General features: G+C 37.2%; 1 protein-coding gene and 1 long non-coding RNA gene across 3 annotated transcripts in view; one reads left to right on the top strand and one right to left on the bottom strand.

The window, feature by feature from the left end:
* The window catches only part of LOC137616336 (uncharacterized), a 1,379,772-nt gene that overhangs the window by 969,545 nt on the left and 393,180 nt on the right, over positions 1-17,047 (bottom strand). The gene's annotated exons all lie outside the window — the stretch shown is intronic.
* LOC137616335 (uncharacterized) overlaps positions 1-17,047 on the top strand; it is an 85,255-nt gene that overhangs the window by 50,937 nt on the left and 17,271 nt on the right. Inside the window, exon 3 of the mRNA XM_068345985.1 lies at positions 13,951-14,159. Within this exon, the coding sequence (XP_068202086.1) occupies positions 13,951-14,159 (209 nt within the window). The remainder of the gene's footprint in view (positions 1-13,950; positions 14,160-17,047) is intronic.

Below are 17,047 nucleotides of genomic sequence, written 5' to 3'. Positions count from 1 at the left end.
TACCCGTCATAGGCGTGGTTAATGTGCAAAATAACTGAGAAAATCCAGAAAACTTACATAATTCCTAAAATTTAGTAATTTTGCAAATTAATATTTTTGGACAAATGTTGACTTAGGTTAAAAGTATCCAAAAGACTATTTTTCTAATTTCTTCTATAAGGAATAAGATTTTTATTTTCATTTCCAAAATTGAGATAGAAAGGTAAGGTGGTTTAGCAAAACCCTAATACAATACAATTTGTTCATGTGAACTCCTTTTCTAAATATTTTGCACACATCCTGCTACCAATCTGTATTACCCTATATTGTGACTCACCTCTTCTCCCATCTTATCTTCCGGATCAAACACTTTTATTCTTCTAATAAACATTCATTGCTCCAGCTTAGTTTCAATTTTCTAGCATAGCCTACTGTTATTCACATATAATTTCCTTTTTTACAAACACTTTAAAAAACAATTTCAAGAATTTCTGCGATTTCTCTTCACTATCCTAAACCAACACTGCATGTTTTACAACAATAGTCATCATATACTCTATCAATTACTTATTTTCTTAGTCCTTAACACTCTACGTGGAGTTTCTGTCATTTTTATATCATGAATAATTTCAGCCATATTTAAAAAAAAAAAAACACATAAATATAACACCTTTCTCTGGTTCACTTTTACACTAAACCAGACACACTACTATCTATGAATTTTACTCTGCTTTACTTTGTAAAGATTCTTAATTACTCCAAAAAAAAAAATACTTTTACTACAATATAGCCTACAACCTCAGTACCCTTCCTATTACATCTTCATTTTTGTGTGGGGATACCTTAACGTGGTGAAATGGTTCGTGTATCGCCATGATCAGCAAAGCTGTGTTAGTCAGGGTCACCCATAATAGGTTGGTTTGCTGTGAGCGATCAGACTAAAGTCTCCCGCCATCACCAATCCGCACTGGTGAGCGTGGTGATGAAAATGGTAAACTCCAGACATGATTAAGGATATGTCTGAAGCCTTTGTCCTACAGTGGACTAAAAATGACTGCATTCGTTGTTTGTTGTTAGTAAAGTTAGTTCAAACTCATTGCTACCATGGTTTTTAGTAAGTGATATTACCTAAATAATACTCCTATTAAAGTGTTAATGACTTATGATAGCCATTTCGTTGAGACTGATTCTCAAGTCAACGAATATCACAAACACCGGCCACATAGTTTAATACTGACTGCTATCACAGATGTATCAACGAAAGTTACCTACTACATAGTAGAAGGTTGTCTTCAAAAGGAGGATAAAGTCCATGGAACCCTATTTTTTCTAATTGTCTAACATGAAAAGGGAGTCCAAATTACAGCAAAACTTTTTCTAAAAACACACATATATGAGAATACATGTGTATATACGTATATATTTTCATATATAACCCTTCTGTAGCTATATATACAGACACTTATATTGGAGGTTTTACAACTCTGTAGATTTATTCTCAATTTAATAGTTCATCGATGCGTGTGGCAGTGTCTTGTGCTTTTCTTCGCTAGATCCAACTTGGGGAAAACAGCTAAATAAATAAATAAATTATATATATATACTGTGTATATATATATATATATATATATATATATATATATATATATATATATATATATATATATATATATATATACGGTAACCCAACCAGAAAAATCATGGGAAAAATAACGAGAAAAATAAGAGATGGATTCTAAAGGTTCTTATTTAGTTCTACTAAAAAACCTGGAGAGGATTTATTCGTAAAACTGCTTACAAGATATTTGAATACGTAATTGGGATGATTTTCTTCAACCATAACGAAAAGGAGACGTTTTCTCGGGTTAACCAACGAAGGTAATTTCTTAACATTTATATTAAAGCCCGAGATTTCGCATATTTGAAAAATCTGAATATATACTTGGGTAAAATTAGTCTTCTATGATCTAACTTGACTTTGAAATACTTTTGTTCAATAATCCATTCCCCGAAAAGGCATCATTTGATACAATCCATTCCCCAAAAGGCCTCATTTGATATAATCCATTCCCCAAAAGGCCTCATTTGATATAATCCATTCCCCAAAAGGCCTCATTTGATATAATTCATTCCCCAAAAGGCCTCATTCGATATAATCCATTCCCCCAAAGGCCTCATTTGATCTGTAGACACATGCAGTGTCTGTCTTATCGTAGCCATTGATATCAATATTAATAACAATGTGAGCCTGAGTAATTCAAATCGGGGTTTTTAGGGATTGGTTTACAGAAAAAAAAGTTGTTCAGAGTCAAACTCTCTCATGTAAGGCTACTCTGACCTCTAAATACCAATTTTAAAAAATGAACAAAATCTTAGGCTTGACATTTCTTATGGAGATATTAAGAAATGAATTCCCCTGGCTAAACACCAGGATTGCTCAACTGGAGACGTCTTGTGTTCAGTATGGATGAAGGGTTTGGTTCTAATTACCTATTCAGGTATCTTACACTTAATATTACGAAGACACTTTTACCAGCTCTGACTAATCCATCAGGTCTCAGAAGAGGAGTTGAGTTGATGAAAGAAAAAGTTCGGGGGGGGGGGGGATTGACATATGATCATGAATTTTCATTATATAGCTCAATTTTATAACTTTTTCGTGGTGACTACATAATCTTACTACATTTTCTATCTAAAAAAAAAAATCCTTTCTTAAAGACAGACAGAAACACGCACACACAGGATATTTTGCAAATAAACCTAAATCGAAGCATATTTGTATAATCACCTTAGTTGCCCGATTAATTTGCAAATAAACACATAAAAATGGTTTTTCATTATAAAATGAAATCTTATTGCATACTTACCGAACAATTATATAGCTGTAGGTTCCCTACAACTGCAGACAATAGATTCAAAACTACCGCGGTGGCGCCGCCATCGCTGATGTAGGTGACGTCATCTCCCTCCATTTGAGGGAGCTACAGGTACAACTGTCCAGGTAACATCAATTCGTTTTGCCCAGCCATTCACTAGTGGGGAGGAGGGAGGGCTTTAATTAATAATTGTTCGGGAAGTATGCAATAAAATTTCATTTTATAATGAAAAACCATTTTATTGCAATGTCTTACCGCACAATTATATGGCTGATTACCCATTGCAAGGATGGGGGGCTGTGGATGTAAGTTTTACTTCAACAATCGTATACGATTCTTGAAAATAAAGTATACCCAAAAGCACTGTTAGTGCCTGTTGTACCTTATCTTGTAAAAGAGCTACTGCAGGAGAATACTGCCTCTGGTCGGTGCTCATCTTACATAGTAGTAGGCTTGGAATATGACCAATGGGTGCCTCTAAATGGACTGGAAGCTCCTCGTAGTCATGGTGTTTACCGCTGACTGAACGAAGACACAAGAACATATCGCCCTTGCCCTGGGCTAAGACCAGAAATAACCAACATACTGTCACCTACACCGAAATAAAAACCTTTACCCACCAAAACTAACACTAAAATGATTGGTGAGTACTCCAGGTACATTGTACCCCCAGACTTTCCTTTAACTCGCCAACCTTGGTACAAGGTGAAACATAGGCGAACAGAGGGAGCAACCTCCCAACACCACGCCAGCTACCAAACGCAGACTGAGAAACTTTCAATCTTCAAACACTGTTTCAATTTCTTTCAAAAAATGCGTAGAATACACATATTGAGACCTCCCAAAGGGTAATTTGTAGGATAGCGGATAACGACTAGTTGTGTCGAAAAGCGAGAGAAGTCGCTACCGCTCGAACTTCGTGCGCTTTCACTCTCAGTAAAAGAAACACTGAGTCGTTAGCTAGAGAATGTGCTTGTAAAATTAACTCTCTCAGAAAACTCTGTTCTGTGGAGATAATATCTTAATGCCCGCACGGGACATAAGAGTCGTTCTTCTTCTTCCTGGCCTATCAAGTCTGTCAGGTTTTTTAGAACAAATTTTCGTGACCTCGGATTAGAAAAGTTGCGCGAATAATGTATGTGCGACGAATCGCAACATTATTGACGAAAGAATTTTGATCGTTGATTAACCATGTTCTCAAACAAAATATACAGTTAAAGAGGCGATCATTTCACCTTTGGTTTACCCCTCCTCTGTATGTGAGGGGCTAGCCAGTGTTCATTACACAGAAAACGGATGTCTGGTTACCTGTGGGCAGAATTTGAAACGTTCGTAAACGTAATGAAAAGTTGCCCATGCTGTTGCTATAGTTCTTTTAATGTCAGCTAGCAACGTTCCTTCGGGACTAATTGTTCGAAACAATAACCCTGTAAGGATAGAATAAAAGGTCTCAGAAGCCTATCGTGTAAAAAGCAAGTCGTTATACCCAGGGTACAATGACGGGGGAGGCTGCCTCCATCAAACGGTATAACCAAGTTTAAGACAATAACCTCGCGGTTTTGTCTTGGCTAGAGCACATGCTCCAGGACGGCCTACGGGCTTCATGAATTTTAAACAACACCCATTGAAGTTCTGTAAACACTTCTCAGGAACGAGTCTCCTGAAAAGGGTGATGTCTCGAATGTGGGAGTTTGCTTCAAGAATGCCAGACATAATTGCCATCGACCGCTTACCCGAAGGGTTTGCCATCGAACGCTTTCTCACTAGTGAGAAAAACTACTTACTTTTATTTTTAGGGGTTTATTTCTCGCCCTCCATCAGACACTAAGAGTCTGTTCAGGCGGGCCTTGATGTGTGAAAATAATTTCTTTCCAGTTTATATTTCGCTCTGTATCTTTTCAGTTATTCGCTAGCATTTGTATTCAGGCTTAATAGTTTTTAGATCACTATTATAACACTTTCCAAAGAGATAAGTCTTCAAGTTTTTCTTGAAAGCTGCAACCGTCTAAATCAGGCAAGGCCTGCCAGGGAAATAAACTGGAATGTAAAGAATTTTTTATTCCTTGCTCATTTCTGTCTGCTAACCAAACCACTCAAAGTGGGAAGGTGGAGGAAAAATGATGGTGGTTCGTTCGAAAACGAAAGGATCGGTGCTGGCGAAACCAGACTAGCTGATATAGAAATCAGCTGGGAGCGTAGAGTGACGTAACAAGTCACACCTTTAGAAGGCCCATCCCGTAGAGGGGGGGGGGAGGACAACCATAAAGTTTTCAGAAACCTCTGGATCGCGGAAACCGAGAGATTCGGACGAGAACCTATTTGTGAATACCTTTCTCACGAGAACCCGCAGGAACTCTGTCGCTTATTCCTGACGGAATTTTCAGGAATCTTGTTACGTGACCAGTACCCAAAGGAACTGTGTCATAGTTACCTGTAGAGATTCGTAAGCCCTTAGGCAGCAGGCATCCCTCTGTCAGCATAGTAAAAACTCTTGATGGCGATGGGCGCGCGAACAATTAAAGGGACGAGAGTTTGAAAACTCTGTCATAAGAGTAAAACTCTTGTGCACTCATGAACACTTCGTGCAACGAGAGTTCGAAAAACTCTGCCATAAGAGTTGTTCGTGTAATTCCACTAATTGCATGCGCCTAGTTGTTCGTGCGTGCCAATATGGTCCTGCGCGCCACATATCCATTCTAATGGCAGTACTTGAAGAAGGCAACTTAGTCCGTCCGCCAACACATTCATTTTCCTTTAAATAAATCGAGGGATCAGCGTAACCTGACCAGGTGTAACCACTTTCCCAGAGGAGTCAATGCTCGTATAAATACTTGCGGTGCTGTCGAGAGGCAGAAGCAAAGAGCTCAAACCCAGTAGATCTTGCCCATGAACACAAACCGAAGATATTTCCTGGAGTTCTGATGAATCAGAATGTGGAAATATGCGTCCTGCATATCCAGGGATACCATCCAGTCCCCTTGACGAAGGGATTCCAACACTGAACTAGTCATTTCCATATTGAATTTGGTCTTCTGGACGAACAAATTCAGTGCGCTTAAATCCAGTACGGGCCTCCAGTCTCCCGATGACGTTGGGACTACGAACAGACGGTTCTAAAACCCCGGGGATGGTCTGTCACTTATCTCCTCTATGACCACCTTCTGTACGAGAATCTCTATTTCTTTGGTTAAGGCTACAAACTTCTCTGAGCCTGGCAAGTAGGCGGGTAATGTGATGGGAACATTGGATAGAGGCGGAGTGTCTTTGAAAGGAAAGGAGTAACCGAATCAGAAGACTTGTCACCCAGGGCTCTTGGATGATTTCGTGTCGGGTTTGGTCGAGGACTTGGTTGGGTGTCGTAAATTAAATCGAGGCCTGACGAACGGTCTAGACCTACCCCCTCGAAAGGGTTTCTTCTGCAGAGGTGATACCGAGGTGGTAGTCGCCACAGTCAAGGGTTTAACCCGCTTAGAAGAATGTGCAAGCAAGTCATTAGTAGACTTCTTCTCTAGTGTGGAAAGAATCTTGGTCACTATTTCTTCTGGAAACAGCTGATCCTTGTCGAGAGGAGAAAACAAAAGGGGGAACTTATGAGACGAAGCGACTCCTTTCAAAACAAACGAACACCAGAGCTGTCTTATCTTGAGAGTCCTGAATGCAAAGAGAAAGGCCAGTTCATCGCAACCATCCCGAACTGATTTGTCGGCACATGACAAAACCACAAGTCAGTCCGATGCCAGGTCTTCCTGAAAAGTAGAGCAATCCTCTATTTTCGTAGTGAGAGCTCCGATCGTCCAGTCCAAGAAACTCATAATTTCTAAAAACTTGAAAATATTCTTTACCAAATAGTCCAACTCGGGTGATGCAAAGAATATTTTAGCTGCTGCAAACGCGGATCTCCTATTTGCATCCACCAAGCCAGAGAAGTCCCCCTGAGAGGAGGCAGACATTCCCATAGAAGGGGCTTCCCCGGTTATGTAGAACCTATACCTCTTCTTAATAAGTTTCGACGGAGGATAGGCAAAAGTTGCTTTCCCAAGATCTCTCTTGACCTTCAACCAATCTTCTATATTACGAAGCGAATGTTTAGCAGCCTTGGAAAGAACGAGCTTCGGGAGAAGAGGATCGAAATTCTTCCTTCTCATCAGGAAAATGGAAGCAGGCGATCTGGGAGCGGCTGCTATGAAGTAATCTGGGTACATGCCGAGAAGGTAGCGTAAAAGCTTTGAATAACGCGAGAGAGGAATAGTGTCCGCTTCTAAGTACTCCTCGTCATCCGAAGAGATAGGCGATACGGTTCTTGATTCGATTCATTATTCTTCGTACATTGTTCATTTTCTTTCATCCACTTCATCAGTTCTTGCAACTGTCGACGTAACGGAACTAGATTCTCTTCTTCTAGTGTTGAAGTCGAAGCAACTGGAGTGGTGGATTTCGACACGATCGCCCGCGCCAGTCGAATTATCTGTCGCATGCGAAGTCGAAGGACAAGTTTCGACAGTTTGATGAGTCAAAGATCTAGATGAACTCAGAATCGGTTGTTCCACAACCCAGTCGAAGGCAGCTGTCGCTGTCGTAAGAATACGAGGCGAAGTCCACGTAGCTACGCTACATGACGGGCGAGCGATATCTACTTCTCTGTTCCTTTTCACAGGAGGCGTAGAGAACACCTCCAGTCGAACATCTCTTCAACGGACGTGAGACTGAAGAATCACGCCACTTACGACGTCTAACCGAAGGCGAATCTTTCGACTCTGTCGATAACTGATCACCAAACGACACACCATTTCAATGTTGCTCTTGTCGAATCCTGCTTTCGCACTACAGGATCGACTGAGGAAGCGACTGGCTGTGGGCAAACCCCGATAGTCTCCCTTGGACCTCCAGTATGTCTTCTCCCCAAAGCAGGGGAGCGGGACACTGACCTTCATCTAGGAGAACTATCAGGACAAACAGCCACCCCCTCAGATGCACTGCACTGACACTTTTCACTTTACTAGAAGTCTTTCCTATGAAAGACTTTACAGATAAGCCTAACTGCATCACCGTATTAGCTAATACATCAAATTTATTTTCAAATTTAGACTCGAGGCTGGCAATGGTGTCATGAGAAACTCTACAGGAAGTTGGCAAAGGAGTTACAGGAACAGGAGTAGGAGGACTCAAGATCGAAGACATAATAAGAGAAGGAGAAGGAGAAGGAATAGGAGCAGAAGCTTCGATAGAAGAAGCCGAAGGAGCTAAACTAGTCTTACTTTCAGCTCTGAGAGCTGCCTTCCTCTTCCTATCCTTAATTATCTTCCCCAAGTGAGAAACAAAAACTTTCCACTGTTGTTCACTCCGATCCTTGCATTCATCATAAGTAGATTCTCTAGAGCACTCACAACCCCTACACTTAATTTACTTAGTGTGCGAATCATAAATTACCTAGTTTTGCACCTACCAGCGCAGGGTTGCCAGTTTTGTCTTTTTTTCCAGGCCAAAAGACCTCAATTTGGCGTTTTTTTAAAAATTGGTTGGCCGTTAGCAATATGAAAAAAGGAGTCAAATAATACTGTATATTTGGCATTTTTCTACTAATGGGTTGGCATTTTAAAGCTTCTGTTGATTAGCAGTTGGCCTTTCCTCATTTAGAAAACCTAGCAACTCTGTACCGGCGCAAAACCTAACTACTGAAGGACTAGAGTCCGACATGATGGTAAGACCACAAAATTGCAGAAAAGAAATTCAGCTTCAATCCTACAAACACGGAGTTGAATACTTCATCGATATTGGAGAGATAATACTTCCCAACAAATGTAGAAAAAAGTCTGCACCGACCACCGAGGTTCACCAGAAGCCGGCAGAGAACGAATTGATGTTACCTGGACGGTGTACCTGTAGCTCCCTCGAGTGGAGGGAGATGGCGTCACCTACATCACCGATGGCGGCGCCACCGCGGTAGTTTTGAATCTATTGTCTGCCGTCGTAGGGAACCTACAGCTATATAATTGTTCGGTAAGACACTGCAATAAAAGGGCATTTTGCAAATTTACTAAAAAAATTTTAACCTAGAGAGTTATGGGGTCCTTTGACTGGCCAGATGGTACTACATTGGATCCTCCTCTCTGGTTACGATTCATTTTGCCTTTGCCTACACGTACACTGAATAGTCTGGAGTATTCTTTACAGGTTCGTCTCTGTCCTCTTAAGGCGGGTACACACATGCGAACCGAACCTTGTATTGTAACCAATTCTTGTAACAAAAACGCAAGTGTGGACGGTTCCTCGAACCCGAACCCCGAACCCGCAAGGTTCGAGGCTCGGTTCGCCCTCCGTCCCGGCAATTGTCGGTTTTTGGGCCCCGAATCAAAGGGAGGTCTCTTTGCACGTTACGCAACGTGTGGACGGGACCTGTATTGCACGCGTATCAACAGAGGTGGCTGAACTTGACACCGACTATGAATATGTGTGTCATTTTTCATCTCATATGTGTGTCATTTTTCATAATTTTATGTCCTACCAGTTTTATAATATTTTCAAAATCTGTCGAAGACATTCTGGTGAAAATTTTGTAGTGGCCAGAAACTTCTTGGAATCTCATGTCAGCGAGTAATTCCCGTCCACTGTATTCTACCCTTCTAGTAAATAACCTTGATTGCCACCATCTTCTTTTATTTAGCTTCATTTCCGTTAAATAATGTATATAAATATACGTGGCAGCTGCTACTTGCATGGTGGCCATCGTCGGTAAACAACCCGGACTGACTGATGATCGCAGTGGATTTCAATGAAGTTACGTGCTTAACGCGGTTACGGTTCGTCCTCAACATTTTGACACCTTGTAACCGTATATGCGTAACACAGTTACGCATACAAGGTTTGGTTCGCGTGTGTACCCACCTTTACATCTGACAACATTGAGATTACCAAAATATTCTTCTTCTCCCAAGGGGTTAACCACTGCACGGTAATTGTTTCAGTGGCTACTTTCTTCTTGGTTAGGGTAGAAGAGACTCTTTAGCTATGGTAAGCAGATCTTCCAAGAGAAGGATACTCCAAAATCAAACCATTGTTCTCTAGTCTTAGTTAGTGCCATAGCCTCTGTACTATGGTCTTACACTGTCTTGGGTTAGAGTTCTCTTGCTTAAGGGTACACTCGGGCACACTATATTTAATTTCTCTTCCTCTTGTTTTGTTAAAATTCTTATAGATTACATAGGAAACATCGATTTTAAAGTTGTTACTGTTCTTAAAATATTTTATTTTTCCTCGTTTCCTTTCCTCACTGGGCTATTTTCCTTGTTGGGGCCCCTGGGCTTATAGCATCTTTTTTTTCAACTGGGCTTGTAGCTTAGCAAGTAATAATAATAATAATAATAATAATAATAATAATAATAATAATAATAATAACCTGGTTATTTGCAGTCCCCCCATAACTTAGAATGACAGTTTGCAAAATGACAAAATATCTTTCGATAACTGTAATACATTAAAAGTTTACTTGCCTTTACAAGATAACCCGCATTTGCATCAGCTGTTGCAGACATTTTGACTTTTTAAAACACTTGCAGCCGTTGTTGTTATAATGTGTTGAGCAGCTGCACTGAATAAAACCTTGTCCATAATCCATTGTGTCTGCATTAGCTACTTCACGAAGGCTTCTCTCTCGTTGCTTGGGATATTTCTAGTTGACATTATTCATAGAAATGCAATAAATCTTTATTTGATCTATAGTTATGTTTGCATATTTTTCACTCATAGCTTTAGAAAGAATATTCCGTCTTCTAAATCCGTTAACAAGATGGGCAGTTTTAATTGCACCAAAAAACTTTCAGCAGAGAGGAATAAAAGAAAAGTTCCCTTTTTAAGTATCGAGAGTAGCTTTTGGAATGTCGTTTCTTCAACAGATATTTCCAAGATATCATATTTTCTTGAAAGCCTATATTCTTTTTGAGTCGTCTTCACCTCATTGTTTATCAAGTTCTTTCATTTAATTAAAGATTTCCTCATAATTCACACTATTTTTCATCAATCCACATGCATTGTATAACTTATTTTCCTGCGATTCAGAATACACTGAGTCTAACATCTTTATTCCGCTCGAGGTCAACCCAATCCTAACAACGACAGGCACTAACTCGCACGACCTCAAGTGATTCAGCGGTCACGCATACAAACACAGAAGTAAACAATAAACTGCCGTTCTCTCATGCCTAATTCAACACAATATCCACACCCATTGGGTGATTGTGTGAGATTTTGTAATTTTGTAAATTGACATTCTAAATCATGGGGTACTTTGCACACACACACACACACACACAAAGTTATAATTTTTGTAAACTATCCTTGATAAGCTTGTTTTTCTAGGTATCCAGACAATTAAGGCCATTTTTCAGAAAACCACAATATAGTTATTTTCGAAAAACGACTGGTAACTGCAAAATAACCAATATCGCAAAAAAGAAAAAAAAATAACAGAGGAGAGCACATAAACACACATGTATATATATATATATATATATATAAAATATATATATATATATATATATATATATATATAAATATATATATTATATATATATACATACATACATACATACATATATATATATATATATATGTATATATATATATTATATATTATATATTATACATATATATATATATATATATATATAAATATATATATATATATATATATATATATATATATATATATATATAATATATATATATATACCTGAATTTGGGTGCTAAAAAGCCTTCCGGATGTTAGAAGAAATTCGGTTACTGGCTTATACAAGAATTTTTATTTGAAATAAGTTAAAAATGGCCGTTTGCTGATATACGAATAATTACCACATCACAAAAACATTGTATCCCCCTTCAAGATGCAGTCAGAGAGCATGAATAGCAATGAAAATTATGCAACTATCCTATGTTGAAAGTCCATTCCCCCGTTAGACATACATATTTGTATTATGCATCCAATCAACGGAGCTATTTCTTATTCATATGCGGTTATTCGAAGTTAGGGTTGACATTGGTGAAAGTGTAATATGCAACTTTATCTAAGAACCTCTTTATCTGATTTCACATTTTTGTCATTAATGATTTGTATTGAGTTTAAATTGGTCTTGATATACAAGGAAAAATGCGATACATGGAAAAAAAAAAATCAAAATTGTGGTGAAAGTAGAAAATCAAGGTACTTCACTTTGCTTAAAAGGACACCAAAATATTTCTATATGCTAATCCGAGTTCTGAGACTATCATCTTGAACGTCAATTTCTTTGGTGTTCCTGTTAGGAAACTGTAAAGTTTTATTTTATCATATTAAAATGTTCTATATATATTCAATTATTGTAAAACTTTCAATCTACCTGGCAGGATTTTCTCAAAACATCTAATTACTCAACTCAAAATTAAATAAGACAGCATGAAGTAACGAATTACATTGTTTGCGATGTCTCTTCATAATATTTGCAGCGCTTCCATCCACTAAATGCTTAATTAATTAGAAATTTTACGTTGTAATTTTGCGAAATGGCTACAGAAAAGCTTTCATAGTACAACCATTGTAACAATGCGCATCTTGACACTAATAACTGGGTCCACTCATGAGCTGCAATTTGATCAATATTCTATTATAATCCCCAGAATATAAATAAGGACGGATGAAAGTAAAACTGGTTTCCTCAAACTTTTGCCAATCTTTACACAGAGGCTACGAAAAGCCAAATAAACATCGCGTCTCTCCAATCAACTTCTTACAAAGTACAAAAATGTCTGACCAGTTATCTGTTCTACTTAAACCTAATAAGGATACTATTAAATAAACATTTACTGCAAAAACAACATTAATCATAGTTGGGTAAGAGATTCAGGATACTGTTATTTTATCAAATGCACAGACGTAAAAAAAAAAAAGTAAAGCCATAATCCCAAATAAAAGTATTGGTTAAAGGTGTCTGGTTTCAGTTCCAGTTTCATTAGAACAGATGCTCACCAGAGTGTCAGCCGGGTAAACCCAAACCCCGACTCTGGTGCCCAACCACATCAGTGGCCTCCCTAGTAAAGAGATTAAAGTCACGGTCCCTGACTGGAATCGATCTGCTGCCATTCGAATGCTAGGCGAACACGTTACTTCTGTACTAGCCAATGGTAATGATAACCTACACCATTTCGACCACGAAGGAGAGAGAGAGAGAGAGAGAGAGAGAGAGAGAGAGAGAGAGAGATATTAAGGTTTAGCCTCTTGACATATATATTTACTCGATTTTATACGCACACAGGGCTTCGTAGTAACATTACTCAGCTTAATGTACACTCACTTGTTTCCCACAATAATTCTCTCTCCGACAATTAGAGAAAATGGTTTCCGACTCATTTTTTTAGAACAAACATATCATTGCACTTTATTTTCCTTTTATTTCAATGATGGAATACCGTGTGGCATTTCTTTTTGATGATGTTAATAATACTCTCTCTCTCTCTCTCTCTCTCTCTCTCTCTCTCTCTCTCTCTCTCTCTCTCTCTCTCTCTCTCTCTCTGTACATATATACATACATACATACATACATACATATACATACATATATATATATATATATATAAATATATATATATATATATATATATATATATATACTTATATATATTTATATACATATATACGCGCGCGCACACACACACAATATATATATATATATATATATATATATATATATATATATATATATATATATATATATATATATATACTGTACATATATATATATATGTGTGTGTGTGTGTGAGTATCTTAATCTTATCGTTAACATGTATAACAATTACGACCCAGTACATTCTTCATCGTGCATTAAGCCGCATAAGTCTGATAAAAAGAGGAAGAAACCAATACTTCATTAATGTAAGGCATGTCTCCTTCATTAGCTTCAATTCAGCACGATTTTTTATGTTTATAAAAAGAATTACAAACGCTCATTAATACGGGTTTTTATTTCACTTTTTTTTTTTTTTTTTTTTTTTTTTTGCTGTTAGGAAAATACATTTAACAATATAAAATTAATAGAACTTATTAAAATCCTAACTTTCCATATCTGCACAGTTATGACGCACGGACGGGCGACTTCAGCAGTGGAAATAGATGGGCCGACATGCACACCTTTGGCAACAGGGCCTATTTCTCGTCACTAGCAGTGCCACCTAGCCTAATCCTGGAGCCACTTCGCTCGGATGACGGAGGAATCTACTCCTGCAGGATTGACTACCGTAGGTCGCCATCCACAACTGCTATCACCAATCTCACTGTTATAGGTAGGTGTTCAACGTATAGTTTTTTTTTTTTTTTTTTTTTTAAATTGGATTACAGCGCATTTCTTAAATTAGTTGATGCTATAGGAATAGATATTGAGGTACAAGTATAAAATCTAACAGCATAAATTCAGATGTATCTTTTTCAGACTTTTATATTACAATTTTGATTAGATAATGTTCATGTACACTTGATGAGAGTATATGTATGAATACAGACTGCCAGATAATATCATACGCTTTATGAAACCCAGATTAAATCAAAATATAAACTTAAGTGATAATTTATTCTTTAGGATATTTATTCCCTGGTAAAAATCCAGATTGAATCAAAATATAAACTTCTTTAGGATATTTATTCCCTAATAAAAAACCAGATTAAATCAAATAAACTTAAGTGATAATTTATTCTTTAGGATATTTATTCCCTAGAAAAAAAAAAAAACATTAAATCAAAAGATGAACTTGAGTAATAATTTATTCTTTAGGACATATATTCCCTAATAAAAAACAGATTAAATCAAATAAACTTGAGTGATAATTTATTCTTTAGGATATATATTCCTTAATAAAAAAACCAGATTAAATCAAATAAACTTGAGTGATAATTTATTCTTTAGGATATTTATTTCCTAGTAAAAACCAGATTAAATCAAAATATAAACTTAAGTAATAATTTATTCTTTAGGATATTTATTCCCTCGTAAAAAAAGCAGATTAAATCAAAAGATGAAATTAAGTGATAATTTATTCTCTAGGATATTTATTCCCTAGTAAAAAATTCACATATAAATATTTACGGGTATCGCATTTTTTCGCCTTTACAGATAAATTTTTTGAAGTCAGTCCACTTTAGGTTGAAATCTCTACGATAAACAATTATCTTAATCTTTACGATGTAAATTCTTGGGTTATTTGCGTAGCTGTATATCATAATACTGTTTAAGTGTTGAGTGTTTATGTACGAAGTTACCTTACTATATACTCAAAATAAACGGATGCTGCAGACCTACGAATATCAAAGCTCCGCTATAATGTAACAATTCCTTCAAGAAAATGGAAAAATTCCTTAGAAAAATAGAAACTTGAACTATGCTTGATAGGCTAATTGTTGGCAAAACACCGTGTAATCAAACAAAAGGGATACAAGTACATGTATGAACAATGGAACAGATAAATCAATCTGAAAAAGAAAAATAAATAAAAAGTTGGACCAATGAACAAGAATAAAGACGTAGCCGATGTACTTAGATAAATAATCTGATGATAAGTAATAACGAAATCATATAATATATGGTCACAGCACATAAAACATAAACAAATAACGAAGGAAACTGTGAGAACTGACCTGGACTGCTGTGCAGTTTGCATGGAAAGGGAAAAATTAACAAAAGGCAAAAAGTCTTGGGAAAAGTCGTGGAAACTGAACGGTAAAAGCAAAGAGGAAAATTTCCAACCATTGAAGAATTGTTAGTTCCGAACAAGCTGGAATTCCAAGTGATGTTCAATATCCCACTTCTTCATCCAGAAATGAAATCAGCAAAATGAACTGCCCTCTTAACATACAATTGTACAAGTACAAAAATAAATGCAAAGTTTGATCACACTTTGGCTTTAAAATTTCGAGGAAAAGGAAATTATTGGGCGTTAAGAATGTTTCGTACAATTCCATGCAATAGAAAGTAACTTTAGTCAATAAGTCTCTCTCTCTCTCTCTCTCTCTCTCTCTCTCTCTCTCTCTCTCTCTCTCTCTCTCTCTCTCTCTCTCTCTCTCTCTCTCTTTCTCTCTCTCTCTCTCTCTCTTTCTCTCTCTCTCTCTTGTGTGTGGAAGTTTGATTTCATATATTTACGGTATGCATACCTACACAACCACTTCACACTAAATTCTTCTTTTACGAATATATGAGCAAAGAATGTAAACCCGAGGTCAAATTTTTGCTAGTAAGGTATATAGCTGGTGACTGAAGCCCCATGAATGATGTAAACCAGGTAACCAGGATAAACAAAGGTTGTACGTCACTGCATCTGGGGGACTTAAGAAAAAAATGCTGAGGAGAAAGAAAAATCAGACAAACAAATTGGCAGCAGCCTGCCAATTAAGAAGTTAACCCCTCTTCTCTCTGTCTCCCTCGCAAACACATTCACACACACGCACGTAGTAGAGCAGGTTCGTGTACAGAGTATGCTCCCTATGTATATCTGGACGTGTACATACATTAACGGGCATGAACTTTATTTCTTAATATTCTAAATATAGTAGTTATGACATAAGGTAGCATAATGGATTTACTCTAGTTACTTGTCCGATTTTTTTTTTTTTTTGGGGGGGTTAGCTTATTACTTTACAATAGCGTTATGGTGGAGACAGACTTTTGAATTTCTGGTACAAAACTTATTCATCATTCAAGCACCTCCCTGGATTAAGTGTATTGTTCACCCCTTGCCCTACCGGTTTTACTCCCATTAAGCCTAATAAGTCACTTGTGGTCGGCAATGGATCACTCAACAACTGAGCCATAGTGTGGATGCCTTAGAACATAGTGAAAGTATTGTTCAGTGTATTAAAAATTATTTGAAAATATATTTCTAAATTTATTACACAACTGGAGGATCAATCTAAACATTTTTTCGCTGAGAATGTCACGAAAATGCAATAACCAAAATATATGAGATGGTTATGATACACAAATGTTAAAAAACATCCATTATATTCCAACAGCTGTTTTGTAGTGCTAGCAATTAACCTTGCACACCTTATTTTCAAAATGCCTACTTAAACACCTAAAAATTTAGACCCATATTGTAAACCTTTCAGTAAGAACAAATTGTTCCACCATTTCAAACCACCAAAGATATATACCGTAGCCAAATCTTAGGTCGACAATGGGCCG

This window comes from Palaemon carinicauda, chromosome 22, assembly GCF_036898095.1.
Source record: "Palaemon carinicauda isolate YSFRI2023 chromosome 22, ASM3689809v2, whole genome shotgun sequence".
NCBI classification, from domain to species: domain Eukaryota; kingdom Metazoa; phylum Arthropoda; class Malacostraca; order Decapoda; family Palaemonidae; genus Palaemon; species Palaemon carinicauda.
Note: the sequence above shows the minus strand (reverse complement) of the source record. Positions and strands in the feature narration are given on the sequence as shown.